This window comes from Saccopteryx bilineata, chromosome 5, assembly GCF_036850765.1.
Source record: "Saccopteryx bilineata isolate mSacBil1 chromosome 5, mSacBil1_pri_phased_curated, whole genome shotgun sequence".
Classification (NCBI taxonomy): domain Eukaryota; kingdom Metazoa; phylum Chordata; class Mammalia; order Chiroptera; family Emballonuridae; genus Saccopteryx; species Saccopteryx bilineata.
In genome coordinates, this window is record NC_089494.1 from 21125727 (window position 1) to 21151358 (window position 25632).

Consider the following 25632-nt stretch of genomic DNA (forward strand, 5'->3'; position numbering starts at 1 on the left):
CTCCGCCTCGCGTAACTGCAGCCCCTCCCTTTCCTCCCGTCTACCCTTTCCCAGTCCTTCCCATCCCTCCCCCTCAGCCCCCAAAAAGTTGGACGACCGCAAAGGAAACCGAAAAAAAGTTCTCTAGCCCCATCCTGGCGGGGGATCAGCATCTCTTTTGTTCGCGGCGAACCCACAGTCCCCTGACGTCACCCGGAGCCCGGGCCAATCGGCTCGTGGTCGTTGGCGGCGGCGGCCACAGGAGGGGTGGGGAGAGCCGGGCGGGTCCCTCCTCCCAGACGCCCAGGGCCTCGCGGGGGGTGGGAGGGGACCGTCCCATATAAGCCCGGGCTGTCCCCGCTCGGCCGCCCGCGCCGGCTGCGCTGTACCAGGGGAGGACAGGGAGCCCCAGGCGCGAGCCGGGACCTGCAGCCACAACTTCTCTCCCGTCCTCTCCTTCCCCTCTCTCCCTTTACCTGTCCCTTTCCCTATCCTGTGATCTTAACCTTCTTTTAGGCGTCAACCCCCAGGAGGCATTGGAAGGGACTCCTCCCGCAGGTCTCGAAAACTAAACTCGGTGGCAACTTGCCTTCTGGTGAGGGCGTCTTTCCCCGCACGGTCTCAAGATGCTCAGGGGCCCGGGGCCCGGGCTGCTGCTGCTGGCCGTCTTTTCCCTGGGGATAGCGGTGCCCTCCACCGGAGCCTGGAGGAGCAAGAGGCAGGCTCAGCAAATCATTCAGCCCCAGTCCCCGGTGGCTGTCAGCCAAAACAAGCGTGAGTATTGACTGCAGGCTGAAACAGGCTGTCGCAGGGATGGGACCGTAAAGCCCACTAAAGTTGTGGCTAAAGTTTTCCGCGCGCGCGCGCGCGTGGTGTGTGCACGCCTAAGTAAGAGAAACCGGCTGTGGACACAAAAGACATTGGTTTGAGCAGGCGGCTTCTGAGGGCCTCGGATAAGATAATATATTGGAAAACGGAGGCTCTGTGAATGTCCTGCTGTGCTGTTATCAGTTCTATACATTCAGGTCGTCTTGCTGTGAATTCTTCAAAACTTGCCTTGAAAGAGAAAAAATAATGCATTGCCTGTACATTTTCATTTGGGCTTAGTGTGGGCTTTCTTATTTTCTGTGTTACTAAATAACTGGTTAAATATTTTCAAAACGAGGTGGGAAGAAGGTAGCTACAGAGCTGTGTTGTAACTTTGAAGGAGAGGTCATTTCTTTCACATTGCCTCGGGGGCCCCTCTGGACGCTTCCCCAAGAACAGAGATTGGAATTCCTAGTCCAGTTTTTCAAAGACACACCCTCCCTTTGCCTTGGCGAAAGGAAACTGCTTCAAGTTGCCCTCTGGACTTACTACCCAAGAAGAGAATGGAAGTTCCTTGCATATTTTTAAATGCAATTGTAGTTATCTGCTTTTCAAAATGTTTCCACTTCTTTGATGTAGACCCCTGGCCAGATGGAAATGACATCATTGTATAAATCTAGCTAAGTTAAAAAAGAAGGAGAAAAGGGAATACTTAAATATCTACGTGTACAAAGTGTGTTTAACTCTTAGATAGCTAGTTTCTACATCTGCATTTTAGTGGAATATTTTTTTTAATTCTCCTTATTCCTGAAGATTAACTTATTTTTCTGTTTGTCGATTAGACTCATCAATTTAGTTGTGTAAAAAAAATCCATAATCTGGGAAAAGGGCAGGATACTAATGTAATAACTTTTTTTGTTCACTTACTTACAGCTGGTTGTTTTGACAATGGGAACCACTATCAGATAAACCAACAATGGGAACGCACCTACCTGGGCAATACCTTGGTTTGTACCTGCTATGGAGGGAGCCGGGGCTTTAACTGCGAGAGTAAACCTGAACGTAAGTGGTAGTTAGTATCTTGTAATAGATGAAAAAGTGGTGCTGGGTAATTAAAGTTAGCACTGGTAGTAAAAATATGTACACCATTTTTTTTTTTCAGTAGAGTGATCTGTCCTTTCCTCTTTAAAAATATTTAATACTGCTTTTTACATGCTACTTTTACCTTTAAAACAAAATAAGGAATGTATCCCCAATTCTTTCCTAAAGCTTTCTTTTTGTTTTACTCTCCCAAAGGTTTTAATGAGAAAATGATTTTGTGTATTCTATCTTTAAAAATGCTTACTTATAAAATTTTAATATATTAGAAAGTACTTTTAAATCTTAAAACTATAAGATTATGGGCCAGAAAACACTCTGGGCTTTATATTGTAAAGTGATTTTTTTTTTTTTTTTTACACAAAACCACTAACCACTTCAAAGTTCTCATTCTTTATGACCATTAATATATTTCTTGTAAATTTTGGCAACTGGCACAAGGAAGCAGGGATAAAGCTAAACTGAAAATAGTAGGATTAACAAGTGACTGTGCCTGGTGGGATTGGGATATTCAAATTGTTTGTTCTTGATGTGGACCTTGGTTTGACTTTCTGAGTCTGAGAGCTGAATCTGAAGTCCTTCCTTCATCAACTAGCCAGTCCTAAGGTGGTAGGTCCTTCAAACGGCTTTCTACCAGGACCCAAGAATCCGTTACAATAGAAATTAATTGACCGAAAATTAGGCAACTTGTCAAAGGTCAAAAGTCAAGGCTTTCTTAGAGCCTATGGTCAAATGTAGGTCTTCCACTCCAATTTTTAAATCTGTTGTTGTCCCATGCAACCCATAGAATGGAACAGTGAGTTCTCCTTTGGATGCAATTAGTGGAACAGAAAAGCTTTTACCTATGTGGGGCTCATGTTGACTTTCTCCCCTCAGCTGAAGAGACTTGCTTTGACAAGTATACTGGAAACACTTACCGGGTGGGGGACACTTATGAACGCCCCAAAGACTCCATGATCTGGGACTGTACCTGCATTGGGGCTGGACGAAGAAGAATAAGCTGTACCATTGCAAGTAAGAGAGATAGATATTCTGTAAAGCAATGCTACAATACCATAAATGTGAATTTCCCCATTACTGTCATTGTCATTTTCTGGTTTTGATGACTGGATATTCTTAATTTTGGGATTTATCCCAGGTGTCCAGGTACCCTTATATGGTCACCCATCTGGTTCCTGTGCTTCTGGAAGATGTCTCTGAGCACAGGCAGAATCAGTGTTGCCCATTTTACATTACCTGGGCGTCTTCAAACCAGACTGATCATGTGGTCATCTGCAGTGACTGAGAAGATGGTCATGCAGAGTGAACCTCCCATTGTGTGGACGGCTCTTCTTGTTTGTGTCCCACAGAAACAGTCTGGTTTCTTTGTGACCAGTAGTTTATAACCAAGAAGCAGATCTCTCTATTCCCAGGGATAATGTAGAATGATTAGCCTAATAGTGTTTCCAAGGTACTTTGGAGATTGGATTGACTCTCATCAATTGCAGTTTAGTTCAGGCATTCTTTCCAGTATAATTCTTTGCATTGCAAAGTAGATTATATTAGTACAGCATTTAGTGGTTTGTTTGTTTGTTTTAATTCATCCTTTAAGTATAAGTCACTTTGTCCTTAGGAACAAACAAGTCAGCCCCGTGTGAAGAGGCCTAATCTACTTTCCCCATACTTAATGTTAGGGTTTATCCAAATTTACTGGCAAACGTTAAAGAGTCCGTTGTCCATAGTGTTTACAGTCTAATGGATAGTTTAGCCTTTTGATATGCCATCGTGTTTAACAGCCTAGAAAAGTACCTGAATTTTCACACTTGATATGTAGACTTCTACAAAATGCTTTCTGCCAAAATGACATTTCTAACCTAGGATAAAATACAAACTCTGCACACTCCCGAAAGCTGAAATACTATCCCCAATGTGACTTTTCTGTTGAATTAGTCTGAGGCTCAACCTGCTGTGTATGTGTGGAGGACATACCTGCCAGCCTTTCTTTTCTGTTTTAGACCCAATTTCCTGTGATGCCTCTGGGGAACTGGGATTTATGACTCTTTTTTTGCCATTCAGTTTTCTCCATGGTTTTCCATTGTGCTTAAACAAAACATTTAATTGAATGGCCCCAAGTGACCAGGCCTATTAACTGTTTCCTTGTCTCTGATGGGAAAACTGTTCTCTGTCCCACTCTCTTTAGCATTTTAAAGCCTTTAAAGTGACTTGTACTTACAAGATGTATTAAAAAAAAAACCCAAAAACTAAATGCTATGTTAATATAAAATCTACTTGCAACACAAAGAATTCTACTGGAAGGAGTGCCTCAAGTAAACTACAAACTCTCTTTAACATGTATTTTTTTCCTATCTTGAACAGACCGCTGCCATGAAGGGGGTCAGTCCTACAAGATCGGTGACACCTGGAGGAGACCACATGAGACTGGCGGTTACATGTTAGAGTGTGTGTGTCTTGGTAACGGGAAAGGAGAATGGACCTGCAAGCCCATAGGTGTGTGACTTTTAGGAGGTTAATGAGGGGTGGGAACGCAACCATCAAAATGTTGGGGTGAACCAAACTACATGGACAAAAGATTTGAATTCCAATTAAATAAAATAATGAAATGGGGATTTTCCTTTAAAGAAATGTTTTATAATCCATAGTCTTAAAGAATCAGATCAAAAAGTCCTCAACTATTTATAAGTCTTAATTTTGTTTCAAAAACACAAGATAGGGTTGAAACATGTAGGAAAAAGTTGTTTCTTTTGCCTAATATATATTTAACCTCAGGTTTTCCTTGGTCAAGATATAAGTTATTTGAAAGAAAGGAAATGATATTTTGACATTTTTATCAGAACACACTAGAGCAAAACGCGAAATTGTTCATGCTCTGTCAAACCTTAGTATTTTTTTTCAAAATAAAAATGGTTGTTTCTTTTGTTCTCAATTCTCAGTTGAACTCTTTTTTTTTTTTTTACAGAGACAGAGAGAGAGTCTATCTCAGAGAGAGAGAGAGAGAGATAGGGACAGACAGACAGGAATGGAGAGAGATGAGAAGCATCAATCATTAGTTTTTCGTTGCGACACCTTAGTTGTTCGTTGACCACTTTCTCATATGTGCCCTGATTGTGGGGCTACAGCAGACCAAGTAACCCCCTGCTCGAGCCAGTGACCCTGGGTCCAAGCTGGTGAGCCTTGCTCAAACCAGATGAGCCCGTACTCAAGCTGGCGACCCCCGGGGTCTCGAACCTGGGTCCTCTGCATCCCAGTCTGACGCTCTAGCCACTGCGCCACCACCTGGTCAGGCTCAGTTGAACTCTTGATACAAATCTGAATATTCTGTTTATATATTTTACTCTAGTTATTGTTGTTTAACTCAGAGACTTTTTTTCCTTTGTGTTGTGTGTTTTTATAGAAATCCACATTTGAAAGGCTTGTCATTTTTTTAGGCATTCATAATTAGTCATTCACAATTACATTAGATTTTGCATATTCAGTCTCCTACAGATTGGATACATACATAGATCCTTTCTGTTTCAGATACTGGAATGGAGAAGAATAGTACTAGCTGAAATTATACACAGTCCATGGACTTGTTAGGGGAACAGACTTTCTGCCTGCCAGCTCTACTTGAGCTTTCTTTCGCTCTGGTTACCATGTGCTTAGTTACAGGGCATGCCTTTCTTCCTGAACAGAGTACCACTTAAAAACATGTGGCTGGATTTCTGCTTACACAATACATTTTAAATGACAGGGAGATTGCACAATTTGAAATAACTCTCTTTATTCCCCCTCTTTTTTTCTGCACATTTTCTTACAGCTGAGAAATGTTTTGACCACGCTGCTGGGACTTCCTACGTTGTCGGGGAAACCTGGGAAAAGCCTTATCAAGGCTGGATGATGGTGGACTGCACTTGTCTGGGAGAAGGCAGTGGACGCATCACCTGTACCTCTAGAAGTATGTTCTAGCCTTTTGTGTTAAGATGAGTCCAGGTATTATTTTCTGAATTCCTAGAGAGAAGTGTAATATGATGTCACTTGGAACACATCCAATCTACCAATGTGCTTTTATTTTATTTTTCATTTTATTTATTTATTTATTTATTTATTTATTTTCAGAGACAGAGAGAGAGTCAGAGAGAAGGATAGACAGGGACAGACAGGAATGGAGAGAGAAGCATCAATCATTAGTTGTGCATTGCGCATTGCAACACCTTAGTTGTTCATTGATTGCTTTCTCATATGTGCCTTGACCATGGGCCTTCAGCAGACCGAGTAACCCCTTGCTCAAGCCAGCGACCTTGGGCTCAAGCTGGTGAGCTTTTGCTCAAACCAGATGAGCCCACGCTCAAGTTGGCGACCTCAGGGGTCTCGAACCTGGGTCTTCTGCATCCAGTTTGATGCTCTATCCACTGCACCACTGCCTGGTCAGGCTACCAATGTGCTTTTAGATGTCAAGAAAAATTGCATAACAAATTCTGCTTCTTCAAGAAAGACTAAAGTAAAAAAAAATTCTTAGTTCAATACGGACTTTCAGTATTAGCTACTAAGAAAGTAGCTAATTAATTCATTTAATTCATTCATTTAAATGCCAAATGTGCTGTGGACATAAAGATTGGTTGCAAACTGTACTCTTAAGTTATCACTAAGATATTTTTAAGGTATCAAGAGCAAAGAAATCATTAAAATAACATGTAAATGCTTTTTTTTTAAATTTTTTTAAAGACTTTATTCATTTTAGACAGGAGAAAGAGAGAGAGAGAGAGAGAGAAGGGAGGAGCAGGAAGCATCAACTCCCATATGTGCCTTGACCAGGCAAGCCCAGGGTTTTGAACTGGCGACCTCAGCATTCCAGGTCGATGCTTTATCCACTGCGCCACCACAGGTCAGGCCATATGAGTACTATTGACACTGAATGCAGCAAAGCGCTCAAGTATTTTGTGTGTGTGTTCACATTTAAATAAGACATATTCGTAAGCAAAATTGATGAAAATAACAAGTGCTTATTTCACTGGTTAGAATTATGTGTCTGTTTGGGGTTGAGGACAGTGAGCCTTACTCAAAGTCCTCAATGAGCTTAGATGTGGTAAAAAGAAGCTACCCTTCGATGGCTTTACTGTGCCTTCTAAGACTGCCTTGTGGCCTTATTTGTTACCTTTGGAGTTCTAGACTCCCCTTTTGGAAACTTCAAACTAATAGCAACTATAGAGTTTATAGAAGCAAATTAGCCGTTAACTATTCGTGTTAAAAATAAGTTTAAAATCGAATCTAAGTATTTTGAACCTACTTTATTTATCTAGCTTAAAATGTTCATCATTCAAATTTGAATTCTTTGCTTATAACAAAGAAATCTCTCATGGAAAATATTAGTAACTTTGACCAACTCTTTCCCAGAAATTTGATGCTTCATGCTATCTTTTGCATTTAAAATGTTATTATGATCAACAGATTTCCAAGACCTTGTGGTGATGTTTTTAGCTTTATATAAGTTAGATATCTGACTTAAACTTTTATCTATTATTTAAAACTCTTTTAATAGCAAGTTGGAAAAGTTTTCTCCAAGAAAAGCTGTATATTTTATGAAATTTTTTTAAGTCCCTACTTTGTACAAAATAGTGGAAGGATGCAAAAAAGAATTGGACATAAGCTCACCTTTCAAAGATCACTTAGAAAGTAGGTCAGGGAGTTGAGGGAGGCTTGTTCAGTCATCTCTTACAAAGCACAATATTAAGGGCTTCAAGATGAATGCTGAAAATAGTGCTATGGAGGTTCAAGGGAAGACAACTTTTTTTTTTTTTAAACTTTATTGGTTTTAGAAAGAGCATGGAGAGAAAGGTTGGGAGGAGGAGCGACAAGCATCAAGTCCCAGTAGTTGCTTCTCAAATGTGCCTTGACCAGGCAAGCCCTGGGTGTTGAACTAGCAACCTCAGCATTCCAGGTCAATGCTTTATCCACTGCACCACCACAGGTCAGGCAAGGGAAGATTAGCTGGAGATGTGAGAAAAAGCTGTAACCAGCCATAATATCTTCATGGGACCTCTATTCTGGTAGTGGATCAATGTGGGTGTGTATTTGTGTGATGACAGAAAGCCAGTGAATGAATTTGGTCAAAAGAACAATGTGAGAACTCTAAAATGATAATAACAATAATAACAATAATAATAATAATAATAATAATAGATGATGATGAAAAAGTAACTTGGCAAACAGAGAAGTGTAACTATTTTAAACTATATAGTTCTCTTTCTGCTAGAACAAATGCAGTCCCATCTTTTGGAAGTTTAACACGTGTGACATTATAACAATAGAAATTTATCATTAAAAAATAACTCACCAAGCTTTAAACTACTGTATGTGTGTGTGTATATATATATATATATATATATATATATTTTAAGTGTCAGTTGAGTGTGTGCCAAGCTTTACCTGATTTACATATATATTTTTTTCTATTTATTTATTTGTATTTTCGGAAGTGAGAAGCGGGGAGGCAGCCAGACTCCTACATACGCCTAACAGGCATTCACCCGGCATGCCCACCAGGGGACGATGCTCTGCTCATCTGGGACATTGCTCTGTTGCCGTCCAAGCCATTCTAGCACCTGAGGTGGAGGCCATAGAGCCATCCTCAGTGCCCAGGCCAACTTTACTCCCCTGGAGCCTTGGCCAGGAAGAGAGAGACAGAGAGGAAGGAGAGGGGGAAGGGTGGAGAAGCAGATGGGCGCTTCTCCTGTGTGACCTGTCGGGGAATCAAATCCCGGACTTCTACTCGCTGGGCCAATGCTCTACTGCTGAGCCAACCGGCCAGGGCCTGATTTACATATTTAATTAAATGCTTCCTTTCTAACACAGACAGATGTAACGATCAAGACACCAGGACATCCTATAGAATCGGAGATACGTGGAGCAAGAAGGATAACCGGGGGAACCAACTCCAGTGCATCTGCACAGGCAACGGGCGAGGGGAGTGGAAGTGTGAAAGGCATGCGTCCCTGCAGACCACGTCCACCGGTGAGGCGCAGAGAAAGTAGGGCCGGAAATGGAGAGTGTTGCCAAAAACATTTCTGTAAATCCATTTTTCCCTTGACAAGCCTTTTACGGATGATCTGTAGTGTTTCGGCTAGTAAGCTGAGTTCATTTACAGATTGTTCGCTGTTCAAACTTTATTTAATGTTAAGTTTTAAACTTATATGAAAATAGAATAAAAATGGATCTGGGTTGGAGGAAACAGTTTTAGCCCCAAAAGATTAAGTTGATGTTTAAAAAATGTTAATATCATAAAATCTACACAATTTATATATACACATATATAAATTTAGATAAATATAGATCTGTATATGTTGTATACATATAGCTACACACAAACACACATATGTATGTGCATTTTGAATATCTAAAGTGCATTTAAATGGAAATGAGAGAATTGTGATGAGCTTTATGATTACTTGATTCTTCCATTGGGAAAAAGGAAAAAAGTACATTTGTTCTTTTTTTCAAAATGGAATACACTTTCTTTTTCTGACTCTTTATGTAGTGGAAACAACCTTTGCTGTACAGCTTCCATGTTCCCACACACTTTGTTTATTCCCTAAAATAATGCACGTTTTCTTCATGTATTGCTCTTCACAATTTGAGAAATTCACAGGGGCCCTCGAGATGAAAATGAATGGTATAGTATCTAAGTATTCTTTTTAAAAAAAGTTTTATTTCTGGTACCAAAAAGTTGATCTTTGCTTTATAGCCTCTTTTGTAAGAATTGGAAGAAAGAAACATAACAATCAAGGGTGTGTACTTCTGTTATTATTCTTAAAATGTTTAATTAAGTTTTCACTGTATAATGTGCTTAGCAATCAGTCGTTTAGCAAAAAGTATTAATTACTTGGGTTTTTCTCTTTTTGGTGAGTTTTTATGTTGCTCTGAACACTTATGCAGGTGAACTAGATTAGATTTGATATTTATCTTTGAGTTATTTGATTATTGTCAGTAAAATTGCTGGTAATCCAAAAGGGAAATAATTAGAAATATCTATCTATTGAAAGAGTTTAATTTAAAAGCATAGTCAGGGGTTATATGGGATAAGCACTCAATAAATGTTACCTATTTTATTAATATTACTAATATGACACTAAAAAGGCCTTATTACTTAAAAGGTCTAAGAAACACTGGGTCAAACCACATGGAACCTACCCCAACAGGATATCTGTGTTCCTTTGCATTGTGACTCTCCTGGGTGGGCTAAATGAACACAGATGCCTTGTTCTCCCAGTATGTATGATTTTGGGAACCATTGTCCATGAACTATCTTCAGCTCCCGCTTAGGGAGATGCTGACTTTAGTCCACCAGTTTGTTCTAGCCTCAGTCCTGTCTCTGTCCCACTGTGGGCCTGCCCTTGAGGAGAACAGATTTCCAAAAGTTTAAAGAAAAGATCCACACAAGTAAAAGTATTTTAAGAGGATTGATTGGCTCTAGAAAAAAAAAAACTACACACAACAGATTCACAAATAATCCTGAGAATCAAAATGTGAAAGGAGAGCCAACTTCTGGAGAATCCAGTATGGTGGCCTAGGCCGTGCTCTGATGAGCCAATAGTGAGACAGATGGCAGGGATGTCTCAGAACAAGGTCAGGAAGAAGAATGTCCAGATATATTGGGCTTATGAAGGCATTGAACTAAGAACTTCCTGGATGAGTGAGGCGTTGTTGAAGCTACCTAGTCTGTTGAGTGACAGAATAACGTCTGTGGTTTAGTATATAATCTCATAGCTTCGGATGAGCTGGAAAGTGGAGCCCATATAGTGGGCTTTGTGGACTGTTACCTAGGCTGAATGCAAAAACTAATGCTGAACGAGAGGGCTTTTCTTCCTAGTTCCAGGTTAGTAACAACATGGATGGCAGAGTGATCTTTACCAGACCCTAATGATCCTGACTTCAGGAACTAGTTATTTTCTCTTGTCCAACTTTGTGACTTTTTCTTCTCATGTCTTTAGGATCAGGCACCCTCTCAGATGTTCGAATGGCCATTTACCAGGCGCCGCCTCACCCCCAGCCTGCCCCATACGGTCACTGTGTCACAGACAGCGGTGTGGTTTACTCAGTAGGGATGCAGTGGCTGAAGACACAGGGAAACAAGCAGATGCTTTGCACGTGCCTGGGCAATGGAGTCAGCTGCCAAGAGACAGGTCTGCATTACTTGCTCACAAAATGATAACATTCTTATTATTTAGTTTTTGAAAGGCAATGCATTCATTTATCTATCTATATCTATATCTTTATCTATATCTATATCTATCTCTCTCTCTATATATATAATTATATATATGTAAAACAATAAAACAAACACAAAAGGCTTATACTCTTACCATGAATGATAACAGCCAGGATTGGCCTTTGGTATATTTTCTTCTGATCTTTTTAATCTATCCATTTTCTCTTCTGTAGCGCAGACTCAACTGCTCTGTATTATTTTTGTCTAAAATATTGTTATAAGAGGGCTGTTTGCTGAATAACTAATCGTCCACATTTTATGCTCCAAACCTCAAATTTCTGGAACTTTCTAAATTTCCTTAACAGCCTCATGCATCTATGCTGGACTACAAAAGTGGTAGTTAGTAACTACAGCAATAATAACTGGCACACTTGACTTTTCCCCTAAGATGGTCTCATGTATTCATTCTTATGCAACCAACAGAATCATTCATGCATATTTCTCCTGTATCTGTTGAGCAGCATCCTTAATTAACATGTATTATTATAGCTCTACAAATGGGGAAACTGAGGCATTGCAGCAGAGGTGGTGACAAATGACATCTTCAGAGAAACTTAGGTGTTATTTTATCCACAAAAGACATGGCTTCTTGCTAGTCATGCATTATGGCCAAAATGAACCAGATGATCACCTATCTCCACAGCATAAGCTCATTCTCTCAAGACATAAATAAGCAGCTATTAGTGGCAGATAAATGCAACTCTGTTTACTGAGACCCTTCTGGTTCTGCTTGTAGCTGTGACGCAGACTTACGGTGGCAATTCGAACGGGGAGCCCTGTGTCTTACCGTTCACCTACAATGACAGGACTTTCTACTCCTGCACCACAGAAGGGCGACAGGATGGACATCTTTGGTGCAGCACAACTTCCAATTATGAGCAAGACAAGAAATATTCTTTCTGTACCGACCATACTGGTGAGTGTCCCACGAAGGGAACACAGCAGTGAGCAAGACCCATTTCTCCTGCCTTATTTTGATTAGTCAGCAATCTAGCCGTTAATTTTGAGATTGCCCAAGAAGTATCACTTTTCTGCAGTCTAGACCCAAGAGACATGGAGCTGACTTAGCAGTTGAAGATCTTTCCATGGTCCCTAGCACCCTTGGGAAATGACAGCAAGGGAGAAGGTCACCGGTTACTTTATTCTTGACGCAACGGGATTATGACGTGATTAAAGGCACTTGTATGTTAGAGCCCGGATGTAATCCCACAGGGTATAAGAAAACACGGGGTAGATGACTGAGCGTTTTTGCTTCTCTTCTGGTTGAAACCACGTGTTATTCAAAGCAATCGTTGAAATTTTTTTGGTGTGCGGAAAATGAGAGTGAAAATTGGACTTAGATCTATTGTGAAGGTGAAGGTGAACACGCCAAATCTTTGATTCTGAGACAGACAGTCTGTAAATTAGCTGCAGAAACCTGGCTCTCTCAGAACTGTTCTGTAGCCGTTCCCCGCTATACATTGGAAAGCTCAGTGGTAAACTTTTTTTTCTTCTCATTTGTGTTTTGTCCTGGGCAGTTTTGGTTCAAACTCGAGGTGGAAATTCCAATGGAGCCTTGTGTCACTTCCCCTTCCTATACAACAACCGCAACTACACTGACTGTACTTCCGAGGGCAGGAGAGACAACATGAAGTGGTGCGGGACCACGGAGAACTATGACGCTGACCAGAAGTTTGGATTCTGCCCCATGGCTGGTAAGCTGAAGTCCTCGCAGACACCCATTTACGGAGTAACAAGTGTCTGCTGTACTACTACTACTTTACTCATTAAGACTTAATTTTGAGGTCACAAAAACCTCTATGATGTGATACATATATAAGAACTACATAATTATTTAATTATTTATATACTTAAAAAATCCTGTTGATAAAAACAGATTCTTTAAAATGCATAGGACACTTAATACATTATGCACAAATTTGTCTTTTGTAAAGAGCACATAACTGAGTAACTTAAAATATTTCGAATGTAACTGACTAGGACCGACCGTCACAGACCTACAATATTTACACATGATTTTGATTTCAGAGGCATAAGCTCTATCATTTATTAAATACCCAAATGACCAAAACTCTGTTTTCCAACAAGGTAAGAGATCTTTTTTTAAAAGGAAGATAAGGGTCCTAGTTTGTATGAATGGAGAAAAGGGAATCAGTACCTTTTATTTGTTTTTAAATTTTAAGAACCCCGTGGATTACATTTGATTTTTCAGTTGTAGAGTCAAGAACCTGAGTATTGCATTGACTATGAGGCAACAAAACATAAGAAAAAAAGAACAACCTACTCTTACATTTACTTCTCTCATTTCAACCAAAGTGAATGTTGGGTTCAGAAGAAAAACACCCGGAAGCTTACAACTCTATACACGGACAGAGTCTCCTTTTACGTTAGAATAAACTGCAACTAGAAATAGTTACGAGCAGTAGCCAAATCCAGACTTCTAGACTAATGCCAGCGCTTTGTGTGACTGTGTAAGCATCATGGTGGTTTAGCATCCCTTAACCTTTCCTGTATTTGTTCCCTACGACATACTTCACCTTTGGACTCTGTTTTCCTCTCTGGTACTCAAGGCTCTGCTCTGAACACCGACAGAGCAGCTCTGCAATTTCTCTGAGGCACACAAGACTTCTTTCCATGTGAGAGTTCTGAGGATAATCAATCTGGACTGATAACCCTGCATACCTTTTAAGGCCTCGTGACCATTTATCAAGTGTGCGTTTCTCACCCATTCCCAAACAGCTCACGAAGAAATCTGTACCATCAGCGGGGTCATGTATCGCGTTGGAGATCAGTGGGATAAACAGCATGACATGGGACACATGATGAGATGCACATGTCTGGGGAACGGTCGTGGGGAATGGAACTGTGTTCCCTACTCCCAGCTCCGAGGTATGCTTGCTTAGGAATGAAAACAGTTGAGAGGACAAAGGGTACAGAGAGGGCAACTTTGATGTGAAAACTTGTACTTAACCAAAAGCGGGAGAAAACATGCAATACCATTCCATTGGCCTACTGTGCTGGATGGGTTTCACATTTCAGACAGCCGGCTACGAAAAGCTGGCACGGCGATTCTGTGATTCTGAAATATTTCCAGGATGTCAGTTCTTAGGCTGAGCCAAAAGGATGACTTCAAAGGCTAGGACACAGTCATTTGATCTTTTGGTGTCTAGTTAGGCCATTGGATTCATGTCTAGAAAAGTTTGAGGAATTTCTGTAAAGAAAAGAGACTTTTCTAAAATCAGATCCTTGCAGAGCCAAATTAAAGGAGATTATCGGTTTTTTCCTTTTAGACCCAGGTAGAGAATATAGCAATATTGATTTATTAAAACTATTTTAGTTTTTCTATTTCTTTCATTTGAAAAGTAACATTTAGACCTGACCTGTGGTGGTACAGTGGATGCAGCGTTGACCTGGAATGCTGAGGTCCCCGGTTCGAAGCCACGGGCTTGCTGGCTCAAGGCACATACATACGAGGAGTAACTATGAGTTGGTGCTTCTTGCTCCTCCCCACCACCTTTCTCTCTCTCTCTCTCTCTCTCTCTCTTTCCTCCTTGAAACAATAAATAAAAATTTTTTAGAAAAGTAAGATTTAGGCTGAACTCTGAGCTAACAAATAGTCCATATAGCTGGAATGTTGACATTGGCTTGAACTTACTCTCTTTTTATAGAAAACATTTTTGTGTGTTCAATGGGTAACACAGTCCAAGAAGAATAAGAATTAGCCTGGCCTGTGGTGGTGCAGTGGATAGAGTGGTGACCAGGAATACTGAGGTCACCCGCTCAAAACCCCAGGGCTTAGCCGGCCAAGGCTCATATGACAAGCAGCCGATGGACAGTTAGAGTGAAGCAACTACTTCTAGACCCCTCCACCCCCATGAAATCAACAAATACAATCTTTAAAAAAAAAAAAGAAGAAGAAGAATCACATATGATGTTGCAAAGCTGAAAGTGACCAAGTAAGAAGGCATGCAGACCAGCTCCTCATTTTATAGTTGAAGGAGCTGATATCCAAAGAGAGAAAGTGATTTTCTCAGGATCTCAGAGAGTCAGGAACAGAATTCGCATACTATTTTTTTTTAATTTTTTTTAAAAAACTTATTTATTGATGCTCTAACCAATCAAACTATCCAGCCAGGGCATTGATTTTTATTTGTTGATTTCAGCAAGAGAGGAAGAGGGAGAGAGAAAGAGACAGGAACATCGACCTGTTCTTGTGTGTGCCCTGACTGGGGATCGAACCGGCAACCTCTGCGCTTCAGGACGATGCTCTAATCTAACCAACTGAGCTTTTCAGCCCCAGTCGCATAATCTTTTTTAACTGTACAAATGCCATAGATGTCATTTTATTTCCTAAGTCCAAAATCACCCCCCTACACACACCATCATTCCAAATATCCGATCATCACACCAAGCTGGGCACTGTATCTAAGTGTGTTTAATCCTCCTCCCATTTATCATAAGCGGAGACCTAAAGGTCATTATCAACCAAGCAAGAGCTTTTCCAAAAGTGAGAAGACAGGTATTTGCTCAAATATTGGCTTTTCACAAGAAGATGTATTTTACCATTTTACTAGTTTTTAGTGGTATATACTTTGACTTCCATCACTGACAAGTTTATGAGAGAGACTTTTTTGTGTACGTGGAGAAGTTGAATTACTGACTAAGCTTTGGAAAATGTTTTATTCTATGTCAGTGGAAAAGATATTTTAATGGGAGGTCTTGATAATTTAGTGGAAGGAACAGTGTGCTTTTGAAAAGGATAGCTTTTTGAGAACTTCATCCCTGAAACTTAACGTCCTCCACCCATCCCACTGTTTTCTAAATAGATCAGTGCATTGTCGATGACATCACTTATAATGTGAATGACACATTTCACAAGCGTCATGAAGAGGGACACATGCTGAACTGTACCTGCTTTGGTCAGGGCCGGGGCAGATGGAAGTGTGATCCTATTGGTAAGTAGCTTTGTCTCTCCAGATGGATTTGGCCACTGAAAATAGCAAGTTTCATATAAGGAGAGCTATGTGATGTTACATGATTGAAGTTGGATCCAGACTTTGATCTGTGACTTTCAAAGAGCTTTGTAAAGTCTTTCCTCTAATCACGGACCCATATACATATAATCTTGATATTGGTAGTCATCTATTTTTGCTGTGTTTGGTGACAAATACAGATTTTTAAAAATTAAATGAAATGCGTGCCTTGATTCTGAATCATAAAGATAGTCTCAGTTATGAAACAGAAGTTTCCCCTGCTGACTGTGCAGTTACATGGGCAAATGATAATGCCAGTAAGTACCTCCCTCCAAATACTTTATTTTTCTTGGCTGTCCTTTATGATAGAGCTAAGCAAATAGTGAAGGTTGACCCTTAAAAGAGCTGCGTTACCAACTTTAAGGTAATCCATTAATACTCCTTTACTAAAAGAGACAGGTGGCTCACTAAGAAAACAAATTGATTAGATACTCGATTTCATTTGGCCTGAGTTTGCCAAAGCTGAGAAGGAAGCCTGCGAGGTTTTCTTAGAAACTGTTCAGCACATATTCACAGTTAAAATCTAGTTTATTTATTTATGTATAAAATTAAATCTTCTGAATTTTGAGGAAGTATATAAAGTGATATTTTTGTCCTTGCTATTCAAATGGTGAGTCAGTTGCATTAATATGGGTAAAATATGTTATTTATTTTCTCAAATTAATATTTAACATGCTGATATTGACTAAAATCTAAATCTTATAATTTTTAGTTAGAAATATTGTTCTTTTATAAAATTAAACATTCCAACATCCCTCCCAATGAGTTTCTTTTTTTTTTTTTTTGAACTGCTAATTTTTCTGTATGGTAAAAAAATATGAACAAAATTTTTTTTACTGGCATAGATTTTATAGGGAGAGTTGTAAGTTTCTACTAAAACTAATGAGTGAATGCTCTAGCACAGTGGTAGTCAACCTGGTCCCTACCGCCCATTAGTGGGTGTTCCAGCTTTCATGGTGGGCGGTTGTGGAGCAGCCAAAGTATAAATAAAAAGATAGATTTAACTATAGTAAGTTGTTTTATAAAGACTTATTCTGCCAAACTTAGCGAAAATCCGACATAAAGTACTTGGTAAGTAATTATTATTATAGGCTTTAACTTGCTGTAACTCTGCTTTATAAATTTTATAAAGTAAAGTTACTTCCCTACTTTATAAATCACCATTACTGTGGAACCGGTGGGCGGTTAGAAAATTTTACTACTAACAGAGATACAAAAGTGGGCGGTAGGTATAAAAAGGTTGACTACCCCTGCTCTAGCACAATGAAATTAAATTTGTAGCTTTCTGTCTTCAAGGCTGGTTAACTTTTCCTTGTACATATTTTAGACCAATGCCAAGATTCAGAAACCCGGACATTTTATCAAATTGGAGACTCCTGGGAGAAGTATGTGCATGGTGTCAGGTACCAGTGCTACTGCTATGGCCGTGGCATTGGGGAATGGCACTGCCAACCATTACATGCCTATCCAGGTGAGAAACTCTGTTACTGCAAAGTGAGAACTATGGCCTCGGTTATAAAAACAGGGTAGCATTGGTGTTTGCTAATACTCCGATGTCTAAGTTGGAATCTCCTTCCTTTCCCAACCTTTTTATATGTCCCTATCAAATAATCAATTGAATTTTTGGTTAAAATTATTTTCCTTTCTCCAAATCAAGTAAAAGTTATAGAAGGTGGTAAAAATATGCCTGAACATAATTAGTTTCTTAATACTGTAGAACATTCCATTAGGTTAAAACACTCTGAGAATAGAAATCATAAAGTGAGCTATGCTGAGAATAGAGGGTTAGAGTTTTTTGTTATGGTTCTTAACAAGGAAGTTGTACAGAAAAATTGTATAAAATACAATAGAGGGTATGTTTGTTTGACTTTCAGTTAGGCTCTCTTTTTGTCAAAATTTTCATTTGTTTGATCAACTGGAGTGTGGGCCAAAGTATCTTGGGTCAAGAGTTGAGTAACACTGTCAGTTCTCTGCCCACAGAGTTCAATATACATACTTTCAAATGTCTATTGCTGTGGGGTTTTTTCAGGTCATAGGACATTATTAAAATGAATTAATAATGGTTTCATTAATTCATTTTAGAACAAAAAATTGAATTTAATTTCCACTGAGTGATTAATTATAACTAATTGAGTTGAGTTATGAAAGTCTGATTTTTAGGCATCAGTTATCTGAGCAGCTACTGAAGGGCACAGCCTCCTATGCCACTGTTAACTTTAGACTAAAAACACGGGCTACTTTCAGAAATAAAGAGAGAGATTTTCAGGGCCTCAGAATCTGCAGTGACAGAAATTAAGATTGAGTTAACCAAGTCCCTCCATAACATGATAAGAAGTTCACTCTCCTGGATAAAAAGATAGGAAACAATTCAGCCAAGGTCAGTGTTCACCAAGGAGTGGGTCTAGCTCTCTCTGTGCTTCTAAAGAGATGCACATCCAGCTTCACTCACTAGTTCTTTATCTATAAAATGGGGAGATTGTAGCTCTTACTCATAGGGTTCCTTCCAGCACTAAGAGATTTAACAATCTATCATCCTAAATACCACCCACCCAGATACACTCTTACCATGACCTTTGCTCTCCCCAAGCATTAGACACTGTGGGGGCTGCCACAATGACCTTGCTTTAGGAAGGCTTATAACACAGGTTGACTTGGCTATAAGTTGTATTTCATGGTGAATTTGGGTGTAAGAATCATTAGGAAAAAAATTTTTTTAATTTAGTTATTTTTAAAAATCTAGTTGCAGAATTACCATAAGTTCAAAAAGTATACATAATTGGGTTTTTCTTTCCTTTAATTATGTTGTCAAAGGGTGGAAACTCCTAAATGACAATGCCTTCCAGTTTCGGCATTTATGCTTGTTATTGGTATGGTGTGGCAATCTGCTGAAAGTGATTTCCTCCACCATAATTTTGAGAGAACTTTTTCTGTCTTGACATAAGCTTCTTCACACAGCTGTGGTCTAGAAGCATTTTTGGTGGACATGTCAGAGATGAAGCTTAGATGAGCAAGAGTCCTTCTGTGTTGGAGTTATACATGTTGATCTTGTTTCTACTCTTTAAAAAGGGTAACAGACCTGTCCATTGAACAGAGGAGAGTTAGGGGAGAAGGGACTGGCATTTCCCCTCAGTACACAGCTTATCTGGATCTCTGGTTTGCTCAGAGAGCCATGTCTTGCATGTGGAGCTTTAAGAGTGTGGGAAGAATAAGGAACGGCAGGTTACCAGTCGATTGTTTCTGAGCCTTGCCCCATCTGTTCCTCCGGAAGAGGACTGGTTGAGTTGTTCAAATGAACAGCAGATAAGGGGCATTTGGTTTGTCAATAAACAACTAGGTCGGCACAGATTTCAGCAAACTAAATAGAGAAAAAAAAGAACTGAGTTGCAAACTCATAAATGTTTAACTTTTCCAGGGTCACCATTACTGGAAATTATTTATTTTTCTGTTATTTTAAACTGGTTTTTAAGGTATAGGCTTATATCATTTCTTTACAACTATTTTATTGTTAGCCTGATCATATTGAATAAAAGAGGGAAGAAAGTTTTCACAATGGGGAATAATTGTTCAGTTAGGTTCATTCTAAAAGTTTTATCACCTAACCAGTTTTGAAAGGATTATCAAAAATTTCAATCTAAATAATGTAAATGATGACAGAATTTTCAGGTTTTTCTGTTTTCCAATATATGTCGAATAAGGTAGTGTATAGTGATAATGGGAATTCAATTGACCGTACAGAGAGTGGGCACAGTATCTTTATACATCCTGGACAGAGTGTTAAATGCATGACATCCCCTTTACTGTTAAGTGCAGTCCTCTTAGAGGTGAGCAGCAGCATAAGCCTAACATTGAACACATAGAATTTCAAACATGTGCTTGAACTTTTAGGAAGGAAAGAAACTTCTGTAGGTTTGCTCTGTCACTGAGGTGAAAATCACTAAGTCACTCTTTTCTTCTCCCTCCCTTCTCCTTTGTTTTTCTCTTGGTGGACATAGGAGCATGACTAGACAGTCAGGGTCATTTGTGTTGCCTTTCTAGAAATCATTTTAATAGACATTTAACTACCATAAACTTTTTTACCTTAAAGACTATTTTTACCATAGTGTTTGGTTCATAGCAAAATTAAAAGGCAGATTTCCCATCTACTCCCAGCCTCCACATATGCATTGCTTTTATCAGTGTCCCCACTAGAGTGGTACCTTTGTTACCATTCATAGACTTATCGGCACCTCATTGTCACCCAAAGTCCATGGTTTACATTAGGGATCATTCCTGGTGTTGTATATTCTATGTCACTATAAAATTTTCTCCCTCGAAATCATGATTTCCAAACTACATAAAACACATATCAGTTATCTTTTTATCTGAGAAAATTACAGTAGGCTTTCTTTAAAAGATTAATATTTCAACAACCTTATGCCAGGTATTGTAAATAATTTAAGGACACGATATCCCTATATTTACTGATTTACATGGAAGTAGTACTTGAAATCATCATATCTCTAAAATTTTGCTTGAATATTTATCTTTAAAAACTCACATTTATGGGAATCTTCAGAAACCAAACAATAGTATGATTTTACAATATATTATACTTACTGCATAAAAATGAGATAACACTTTTTCCCCACAATGATAAGATGCTTAAACTGATGACAAATTGTCCTTAACTAGTCTTTTTGTCTATTTGTCTAAGAGTCTACCTTATTTAGAAATTTGTTTGTTTTACATCATGTCATATGGCCTTTGGAATGTTGTTTTCTTCTTAAGTGGTACATTCATTCTTGATGAAAGCTTCCACAAGCCAGAATTTGCTTCAAAGAAGCTTAATACAATAAATAAAGGAAATCTCTAGTGTGTATTATATTATTTGTTTTATGATAGCTTCATTATTTTCTTTTAATTCTTCCTGTGAAAGTGGAGGAGAAAGCAAGCTAAGAGGCGTTTTTTAAAGAATGTATTTTATTTGCTGTAAAAAGTTCTGTTTGCAGTTCTCATGATAAACAATAATTGATCAGTTAAAAAAGGATTTGTTGTACTGATTTTCAAAGTCAGTCTGTAAAAGGTTGATTCCAGATAATTCCGATTATACTCACATTTACTGATAAGCAAAACTGTCTTTAATGATGCCCATCCCTGTGCACTAAGTTTTAAGTTGAAGTGAGTGAAAACCAAAGCTTAACTAAATCTTACATTCTCATTTCCAGGTGCATCTGGTCCTGTCCAAGTAATCATCACGGAGACCCCCAGCCATCCCAACTCCCACCCCATCCAGTGGAACGCTCCAGAACCATCTCACATTTCCAAGTACATTCTCAGATGGAAACCTGTGAGTATGCCACCTACAAACCTGGGCACAGAATCTCCTGAAATGAACAAATTCTGAACATTTTTTTTCCAGTTTTTGAGCCAATAGATCTGATTCATGGTGTGTGTGTGTGTGTGTGTGTGTGTGTGTGTGTGTGTGTGTATATATATGTATATATATATATATATCTCATTTATATTTATTTAATAAGAAAATATATGATCAATCCATTCACATATATTTTTAGTTTTGGGGTTTTTTTTATTTGGCATTTAGAAAATTTAGTTCTTTATGTTAGAAAGATCTTAGTTAGGCCTTAGAAATGATAATGCATAAAATTCTTCTGCCCCAGGGTAGGAGGAGAATCTAAAGTTTTCATACATTTCATAACTCCATCAAAGGAAAAGAAATTGGAATCTATTTTATCATTTGGAAAAAAAAATCTTTTGGTTTACTTTTTAATTTAGCATTTCTTAAAACTTGAGTTGTGATCCTCTGAAGTTATTTAGATAGAAGGAAAAGAAATGCTGAGAGAGGAGAATAGATAAAAAATGGTAGTTTGTTTATTTAAAGAATGAACCTTGTAATTTTCTAGTTAAAACTGTCTAGAACTTCAGGAATCATAGTTAAGAGAATGTTTGTTGATCTAATTGGCTTTAGTTATTTTTTTTTTATCTTCTAAAACTTTTCCTGCTCTATCTCCAAAATTTATGACTCATAATTTGAGAAACACTATTTTAAACACTGAAGAAAACTTTATTTTAAATCACACCTATTGAATTCTAGCAATTAAAAAAAAAACTACTTGACGAACTCGTGCAGCTATATTTAAACGCTACAGAAAAAATTCAAACTGTTGTAATCATTCTCTTTCTTTCTCTTATCCTCTATGGAATGTCAGTAGTACACTGAACTTTGTATCTAACAATGCTAGTTAAGGTAGACAATGTATTTTTTTTCTAAACTTTTTTTTTCTAATACCTTCTTGTTTTTCATATTTTCATCTAATCACCAATTTTATTTACTTTAAACTTAACTCTAAAGTATTATTTGAGACCACTCTAATAAGAGACATTTACAGGTAGGTATAAAATATACATTAAATTGAAAAGTCTTCACATAATGTTTACAATGATTAAATTCTCACCCACTATCAAAATATTTTTTAAGGTTTTTTAAAAAATATATGTCACCTCTGACTTTATTTTCTAATATTTTCTTCTGATAGTTAACCAAAAAAAGTTCACACATTGCCTGACCTGTGGTGGCGCAGTGGATAAAGCGTCGACCTGGAAATGCTGAGGTCGCCAGTTCGAAACCCTGGGCTTGCCTGGTCAAGGCACATATGGGAGTTGATGCTTCCAGCTCCTCCCCACCTTCTCTCTCTCTCTCTCTCTCTCTCGCTCTCGCTCTCGCTCTCTCTCTCTCCTGTCTCTCTCTCCCCATTTCTCTCTCCTCTCTAAAATGAATAAAATTAAAAAAATAAAGTTCAAATTTAAAAAAAAAAAAAAAAAAAAAAAAAAAAAAAAAGTTCACATTGAATAAAAGGTTTACTGTGAAATCTGAGGTAATTGTGTAGATTAATTTCAATTTTTTCACAGTGTATTTGAGTTAAAATTTAAATGTAAAAAGTAGTAGCATCATTTTCATTTATTTCAAAAATATAAATAAACACCTGATTATTTGAATTACTGAAGAACTGAACTGGTTGGTTGTATATTATAAAACAATCAATCACGATCATTAAAAGTATATTTTGACTTAATATTAATCTACAGCATTTACAACTTAAAGGGATCCCATTTTGTCTGAAGCAAGGATATTACTTTTCCACAAGTTCTTTTGCAGTGAGTTTTATGATCCATGACATATTAATCAAGTTGTACAAGATGTGAAACGTAAACTGGAAGCAAAGACTAAACAAACCGAAATCACATTCTTCTGCAGTCTTGCCCAAAGTTAGCTAAGCACTTCTGATGGGGTCGTTCAGATCCAATAATGAGTCATCACGTAGATGAACCGTGTATGTGATGGCATCAGGGACTGACTCAGGAAACAGTATTATATCTTTGACTATTTCTGCAAGGAAAGAGTCTTCATTTGTATCCCACCAATGGAAAATAGAATATGTGGTTTTCCTCACTTCAGAAAAGAATATATTTCTGTTAATTGTAGAAATGAAAATTTTAGAGAGACAAAACTTGGGTTCATCATATTTTGTTGGTGGTGATCTTTAATAATTAATATGGCAAAAAAGAAGGGCTTTAGTCCAGGCGTGGCCAACAGTTTTTGCCCCAGGGCCAGATTAGAAAAAACTTTTTTCACAGGCCAGATGAAATATTAAAATTAAAAAATGATAATTACAAAAACGATTCGTTTAAGTAAACAAAATTTTATTATGTAATTTGTTTATGAATAAATGTAAGTGAGTGAAAGAATTTTAATATACAATATTATTTTAATAAATATAATTACATACCATATAAATATCCAAACTGTATCGCAATCAATCAAAACAATATTTAATTAATAGAATGAGTTTGAAGGGCTTACATCACAAATAAAACAATTATTTTGTTTTACAAACAGCCTGGACACGTTTTTAGTTATCAACTGCAGCTATTGTCTATGCTACAATGCCACTTGATTCAACACAATTGACCACAAAAATAACAAATTGTTTGACCTTGGGTGCGCACTGGCAAACTCTGCCTAAAAGAATGTGGGTTTCACATCGCCACTAAATGTCGAACAGTTCATATCAAGTACAGACAAGTACAAAAGTTGTAAATCTTTATAATGGAATATTTTTAAAAAATAAAGAAGTATTGCGAATCCATTCAACCAATTATTGGAAGTTAACCCTAGGTTAGTCACACGTAGAATTCTTTCCGCGTATCACTATCTTCTTAAATATCTTGATTTCCAATAATCAGAGATGCTTCCGCTTCTGAATAGCTGAGATTTTAAAGTAGCGGAGAATATTAAAAATTTAATTGTGGGCCGCATAAACTCATTACGCGGGCCATAATCGGCCTGCGGGCTGTATGTTGGCCATGCCTGCTTTAGCCCCTGTGCGGTGTAACCTTGGGCATGTCACAAAACTCTCTGTTTCTATATCTATAAAATGAGGACAATAATACCATTAACTTGAAGGAGGGAGTTGAACATTAACAAACTCTGCTACAGGTCCATTTTCTGATCCTAATTTTCCCTGATTTTCCTCTCTGCTGGAACTGCAAAGTCCCTTCACATCCTTTGAAGATCACACAACATCACCTCCAAATGTCCTTCATTGTGAATATTTATGTGATTTTTCTTCTTTATTTAAATTCTTAGAAAAATTCTCCTGGCCGTTGGAAGGAAGCCATCATTCCAGGCCACTTGAACTCATACACCATCAAAGGCCTGAGGCCAAATGTGATATATGAGGGGCAGCTCATAAGTGTCCAGCAATACGGCCACAAAGAGGTGACCCGCTTTGACTTCACCACCACCAGCACGAGCCCAGCCGTGAGCAGTACGTACCCTGACCACCCTGTCCGTGCCTACGTCTCTCCGCGTTGGGCTTTTCTCAGGAAGAGTTTTTCTTGATTTATGTTTTTTCATGGGTGAAGCCCACATTTAAACAAAAACAAAACAAAACTATATTCTACAGATGATAGTAAATTTTCTTGATGGCTGAAGGCTCTCTCTCTCTCCTTTCTGTGACTCTCTAGGCAACACGGTGACGGGAGAGACCACACCCCTTTCTCCTGTTGTGGCTACTTCTGAATCTGTGACTGAAATCACAGCCAGCAGCTTTGTGGTCTCGTGGGTCTCCGCTTCGGACACCGTGTCAGGATTCCGTGTGGAATATGAGCTGAGTGAAGAGGGAGACGAGCCGCAGTACCTCGGTATGCTCCGTCAGTCGTTATGACAGATTTGGGGGGCTCAGTGAACCCTGCTTAGGAGACGGCATCTAGGCTGCCGGTCTGTGAGCTCTGGGACCAAGTTGACAGCTGAGTGTGAACAAAGTGCCTTCCAGTAGGAGAAAGGAAAATGACTGACCCTTTCTAGAACTGAACTGGTCTTTTCCTATGCCATGTTCACGTTTTCCTGGTCCCTGATGCGAGCTGCATTATGTGTTCGCCTGGGCACAGGTGTGACCAACAGAAGTGTTTCTTTCT

General features: G+C 38.6%; 1 protein-coding gene across 7 annotated transcripts in view; it reads left to right on the forward strand.

Annotated features, from left to right (window-relative positions):
• Positions 1-331: 331 nt before the first annotated feature.
• FN1 (fibronectin 1) overlaps positions 332-25632 on the forward strand; it is a 351744-nt gene continuing 326443 nt past the window's right edge. For all 7 annotated transcript variants that reach the window (XM_066279672.1, XM_066279675.1, XM_066279676.1 and 4 more), the window contains exons 1-15: positions 332-753; positions 1720-1848; positions 2761-2898; positions 4240-4371; positions 5681-5818; positions 8713-8871; positions 10848-11039; positions 11862-12041; positions 12643-12819; positions 13865-14014; positions 15952-16080; positions 17486-17629; positions 21363-21484; positions 24803-24983; positions 25183-25359. In XM_066279672.1, the coding sequence (XP_066135769.1) occupies positions 606-753; positions 1720-1848; positions 2761-2898; positions 4240-4371; positions 5681-5818; positions 8713-8871; positions 10848-11039; positions 11862-12041; positions 12643-12819; positions 13865-14014; positions 15952-16080; positions 17486-17629; positions 21363-21484; positions 24803-24983; positions 25183-25359 (2296 nt within the window). In that variant the 5' untranslated portion in view covers positions 332-605. The remainder of the gene's footprint in view (positions 754-1719; positions 1849-2760; positions 2899-4239; positions 4372-5680; positions 5819-8712; positions 8872-10847; positions 11040-11861; positions 12042-12642; positions 12820-13864; positions 14015-15951; positions 16081-17485; positions 17630-21362; positions 21485-24802; positions 24984-25182; positions 25360-25632) is intronic.